At 53.9% G+C, this 6,000-nt stretch overlaps 1 protein-coding gene across 1 annotated transcript in view; it reads right to left on the bottom strand.

Annotated features, from left to right (window-relative positions):
• LOC116844145 (serine/threonine-protein phosphatase 2B catalytic subunit 2-like) overlaps nucleotides 1-4,585 on the bottom strand; it is a 299,053-nt gene extending 294,468 nt beyond the window's left edge. The window contains exon 1 of the mRNA XM_032815314.1: nucleotides 3,309-4,585. Coding sequence (XP_032671205.1) covers nucleotides 3,309-3,360 — 52 coding nt within the window. The 5' untranslated portion in view covers nucleotides 3,361-4,585. The remainder of the gene's footprint in view (nucleotides 1-3,308) is intronic.
• Nucleotides 4,586-6,000: the final 1,415 nt, after the last annotated feature.

Genomic DNA, 6,000 nt, shown 5'->3' with positions numbered 1-6,000 from the left:
CTCTCTCTCTCTCTCTCTCTCTCTCTCTCTCTCTCTCTCTCTCTCTCTCTCTCTCTCTGATTGTCATCGCATCTCTAATTCCCGTTCAATAAATCCGACGACCACCCGATTCTATTGCTACTTGAGCGAGTCGATGTTTTTAGCAAATGTAAAGGACGTCGACGCGACACGTCGCGACAAACACCGGCCGCATATACCGCGAAGAGAAACGAGAAGATTACTTACAAATGACGTCTTCACGATACGCCCCGGCGATCGCACATCGCTATTCTCGACACTCCCGAGACTTATTAACGCGCGAGACTCACTTTCGACGGATAAAAGACACGAGAAATGCGGAGCGATGTGGATCGATGCGTGCCCATGGCTGCTGCTTGGCGCGTAAAGATCGAGCATTTCGCGCGATTCATTACCAACGTCTAGATTGAGTAACCACGATGACAACCTCGTAGTGCGAAACGAACGCTATTGGTATAGAGCGGTTAGTAACTCGAGCAAGTAGTTAAGGCGTTCGCCGTACAGATCGCGTCGTTGTAGACGCGCGACTTCGTTCGTATCACTGGCGCGTTTACATTCATGGACTTTTGGCATTTTTGGCGCACTAATGAACTTTTGGTGTACGTAATTGGCAGCGCGCGCGTCTGCGATCTTTTTCATGCCGAGCAACTGCCATGGACACAACGCTCCGTATTCCATACGTTTTTCGCTTGTGTCCTGTGAGTCTCCTGCGGAAATAAGTATTAGAGTGCCAAAAACAACGATGTGCAGTCGTCAGGACATATCGTAAGTACATTATTATGAAGTAATCTCCTCCCTTCTCGACACATACAGCTAAGGTGACCAGATGTCCCGATTTTTCACCCTTTGTCCCGAATTTTTTCGAATGCTATTCGGGACATCGATTTGTCATCATTTTTAATGATTGTCAAATAATTTTCGGATCTTTTTATCCCCCTCCCCCGCCTTCCGCTCCACACATTTATGAAGTGTCCCAAATTCAGGGCTGGGAAATCTGGTCACCTTAATTAATGCAGACTTATGCCTATTAATAGCTGTGACTTGAAACTTGTCTCAAATGAGATTCTTCGCCTGGAATTGAGAGTTGAATATGTAAATTTTTCACTTGAATCACAATCACAAATTTAATGTTACGTATATCATATGATTCAAATAAAAAACTCGGTTCTAACTCTAAACTCTGGTCTGAATGTTTCAGACAAATTTAAAGTAACGATTATTAATACGATTATTAATAGTTCGTCAATTAAATTGCGATTACAAATATGTAATGAATATCGTATGATACTCAATTGAAGAACTCTAACATAACTTGAAATTCAAATCTGGACATCTCACGTATGTGTGAGACAAATTTTAAGTACGCCCACAGAGAGAAATATATGATAATAGCAACTGTATAGGTGATAACTATTTTTAGGATCAACGTATATAATTAAAAAAAAAACTATTTTGCAATAATAAATTACTTTGTAACTAAAGCTAAATATGATTAGGACTATATAGATAATTAAAGAACTGTATACACACTAAAAAACAATTAGAGTATCTACTTAAAACTAATCTATTCAAATTAACAGAGACATTATTTTATGTATAAGCAATGATATATAATTTTGTTAAAAAAGAACTTTAAGGTCTTGAATTTCAATAGTATTATGATCTATTTGAATATTATAACAGTCTTATAAAAAGTGCAATATTATTTTGATAACAATATATTTTCTACCGACATTTAAAGACGTCATATTTTGAATTCAATATTTTATGCTTTCCATTTGCAAAAATAATTTTCGAATAATAGAAATATATTTTTCTTCGTTAAGTAATATAAAATGTATTGATGCAAGTAACTTATTCTCGTTCAACGCCATGTAATCCTACTTTAAAAAATTCACATGTCAAAAATAAAAACTTTCTCGAAACAGTCTTTTTCTCTACGCATCCAGCTTTACTTGCAACAACCACAAAATAATTTGTTAAACTATATACACTGACCCTGCATACAAGTGTCGCATAATTGTCACCTATACAGTCACCGGCGCCATGCATTTTTCTCCGAATATAAGAGCTATTAATATGAGCCTTAGACGCAATATGCAACAAGTATTCTTAGTCGTAACCGGGATGTGCTCGAGTTCTCCGGGAGGCGAGCCGGACGCCTCGACGTCGTTTCCTTAGCAACGCGAGTCACGTCCCCGCGTCGCACGCGTATTCGCACACGTACGCGCGTATATACGTGCATACGCGTGACGAGAAGGACGGCGGCGACGACGACGACGCGACGCGGCGCGTCGCGTCTCATTGCATCATATCGCACGGTCAGCTGTTTCTCGGCGATGCGTTGCGTTACGTTACGCTGCGTCGAGTTGCGTCGCACCCGTAGACGCGCGAGAAGACGCGTCCTCCAGACGATCGCGTTCCTCGACCCCGCGGAAACGAGGCTAACCGAGCGACGCGACCTCCGGGGAAGATGGCGGGGGTTGGTAGCGCGGGGTTAGAAGGTTAGGTTGCCGCGCTGCGGGCCGGGTTACCAGACTCGACGAGTTGTCAAGCGAGTTGGAGTTGCCTCCAATGCATGGTGGACCATCCACCCCGACGACGACGACGATGACGACGTTGTCGTCGTCGTCGTGGCTCCTTCTCCAGCCAGTGGAGAAAGCGATTTCGTTCCGTTCGCAAAACGCGACACGTTCCCAACGAGCACCGCCGGGTCAGGTCGATAGCAATGGCGCCGCGCCGCGCCAGGCAGAAAATCAATCGCGTGCACACGACACGCGGCGTGTTTTCACGCGCCTACTCACTCCGCTCCTCGTGCCGAGCGGAGCGGAGCAGAGCGGAGCTCGTTGGTGCGCGCGCGCGCGCGCGCGAGGCTTGAAACCAGTCGCTGTGCGACTCCTCCGAGGACGAGCTCCAAGTGCTCGTCGCGTTTCGACAATTAACAACGTCGCGATTTGCACGACTGAACAACACCGAGAGGCGTCGCACCGCGACGCCTCGAGCCTCGCTGTCGCGACGCGAAATGAAGCAGCAAAGAGCAACAAATGCAACACCGGCGGGCAGACACGACGGCGACGTTACCGACGGAGGCGGCTGGACGACAGAGACGGACTCGCACGTATTTGCATACGCGAACGCGCACGCATAATCGCTCCATCACTCGCAGCACGCGTCCCAACTTATTCACGCGCATTGGTCGGGCGAACATGCGTTGCTCCGTCCGTCCGTCCATCTGTCCGTCGGATCGCATCGTGCGATGCTCGCAAATGTATTTAATGCGGTTGGCTTACTTTTGATCACTCGATCCGTCGTGGAGAGCTTCTGTGAGTTGTTTGAGGTCATGCTGTATCGGGATAAATGACGGGTGGGCACCTCTCACACTCTCTCTCTCTCTCTCCTCTCTTTCTTTCCTTTTCTATCTATCTATCTATCTCTGCTTCTCACTGCTCACTCCGAATAGTCCGGATCTCCGTTCGCGCTGTCTTTCTCGCCCGTGTCACACAACTCCGCCCGCTATATTTTTATTCCGCTTCTTCCTTTTCCCACCGTCTTTTCGCACGCACCCCCCGGTCTTCCTTCTTTCCTTCCTTCTTCTCTATCTTCCTCGTCCTTCTCCTTCTCCTCCTCCTCCTCTCTCCTCCTCCTCCTCCTCGACGTCCTTCTCCTCCTCTGCCTCCCTGTTTCGCGTGCTTACTCGCTTTCGCGAGATAGCGGCGCCCTACCTTCCGCGTACACGGAGGGGTTGGGTGGAAGGAGAGGGCGGTATTTTCACCTCGAGAGCCCGGCGCGGCCGCCACACACACACACACACACGCAACACACGCGCGCACGGAAATACGCCGCCGGGAGGGAGAGAGCGGACGTGCGGACGGTCGACCTGGGGAGGGGGGTGGGGGGGAGGGAGGGTGACGGAGAGGTGACGGAAGTTATCGCACGACGCGGCACATCGGTGCCTAGGAACTGTTCATGGGCGTTCTTGACGATGATACCGCCGACACACGGACGAGAGGAAGGAGACACGCGTCTCTCTTTCAGCTGTTCTGCTCCCTCGTATCTCTCTCGCTCTCTCTTTTTTCTCTCTCTCTCTCTCTTTATCTCTCTGTCTCTTTCTTGATTTCACGGGCGGTCCCCTCCTCGCACCCGGGGGGGGTAGGCGCACCCGAGTGCACTCGCGGGTGCACGCGAGACGAGTATCGACGAATCTTGCGGGGGGGATGATAGCTTTGGGCTCGCGCGAGCCTTGTTGGTTCGTTCGCTCGTTCGCTCACTCTAGGATCGCTGGACCACGCGCGATCCGCACAACGACGGCGACGGCGACGATGGCGATTAGATGGCGATAGCGACGACTTCGTTGACAGGGACGACGGCGACGAGAAAGATCGAGCGAGATTCTCACCGCGAACGCGACACCACCGCACGATTATGGATAGTAGTAGTAGTAGTTTGGAGAACGCCGACGGTTCAGACGAGGACGGTGATTATCGCGGCGGCGGCGGCGGCGGCGGCGGCGGCGGCGGCGGCGGCGGCGGCGGCGGCGGCGGCGGCGGCGGCGGCGGCGGCGGCGGCGGCGGCGGCGGCGGCGGCGGCGGCGGCGGCGGCGGCGGCGGCGGCGGCGGCGGCGGCGGCGGCGGCGGCGGCGGCGGCGGCGGCGGCGGCGGCGGCGGCGGCGGCGGCGGCGGCGGCGGCGGCGGCGGCGGCGGCGGCGGCGGCGGCGGCGGCGGCGGCGGCGGCGGCGGCGGCGGCGGCGGCGGCGGCGGCGGCGGCGGCGGCGGCGGCGGCGGCGGCGGCGGCGGCGGCGGCGGCGGCGGCGGCGGCGGCGGCGGCGGCGGCGGCGGCGGCGGCGGCGGCGGCGGCGGCGGCGGCGGCGGCGGCGGCGGCGGCGGCGGCGGCGGCGGCGGCGGCGGCGGCGGCGGCGGCGGCGGCGACGGCGGCGACGGCGACGACGACGACGACGACGACGACGACGGCGACGGCGACGACGACGACGACGACGACGGCGACGGCGACGACGACGACGACGACGACGGCGACGGCGACGACGACGACGACGACGACGACGGCGACGGCGACGACGACGACGACGTCGGCGACGGCGGTGGCGGCGGTGGCGACGAGGACGACGTGGAGTACGACGGCGGCGACGGCGGCGGCGGCGACGACGTCGGTGGCCGCGACGACGACGACGACGACGACGACGTGGACCGGGACACCGTAACGACACGAAGCACCGCGACACGAAACCGTGACACCGACACCCACAGTCGAGACACCACGCCGCTAAATTTTACTACAAGATGTCTGTCTCTCTGGGTCTCCGCGGCGCGCACACTGACGGCTTCGCGGACAGGAGACGGTCGCGCAGCACTCCGCGCGCAGCGATCATTCGAGACAACCGATTGGCCGCGCCGCCACGAGCTGCCGCCACTCGCGCCCGCCGGCGAAACCGGAGCGAAACGCAGAGCGCCGGACTGGCGGAGGCGCCACCGATCGCGCGAGCCTCTCTCTCTCTCTCTGTCTCTTTCTTTCTCTTCCTCGCGTCGATACTTTATCTCGATTTACAAGTGCGGAAGCGTTACTCGCCGACTTCAGGTGGTACTTTGAAACGGAGTAGATTTCAAGATTACGTCCACGCGGATTGTTTACGTATTGTCCGTGTAATGTACAGGACGCTTCAAAAAACCGTTAACACACATATGGAGAAATAGTTACTTCGATATAAAGCTTGATCTACGATGTGTTCTTTGCTTTTTACTTTTTGTTCTCTGTCTTTTTCTGGCGTAAGACTTAAGTTTGATCTACAATGTATTCTTTGCTTTCTGCTTTTCTTTCTGTTTGTCACTTTCTTATTTCAATCTCGATCTTTTAGTTAGAAGAAAATAAAGAGTAAGAAACAGGAAGCGAAATATATTGTATATTGTAGTTTGATCGAATTTGTTTTTCTTTTTAAATACTCTGTATACACGCACAAGTAAATATTGTTTC

Source organism: Odontomachus brunneus, unplaced genomic scaffold (assembly GCF_010583005.1).
Source record: "Odontomachus brunneus isolate Ranch 3 - 2012 unplaced genomic scaffold, Obru_v1 Obru_scaffold_039, whole genome shotgun sequence".
Classification (NCBI taxonomy): domain Eukaryota; kingdom Metazoa; phylum Arthropoda; class Insecta; order Hymenoptera; family Formicidae; genus Odontomachus; species Odontomachus brunneus.
The sequence above is the reverse complement of the archived record's forward strand: the minus strand, read 5'-3'. Positions and strand labels throughout refer to the sequence as shown.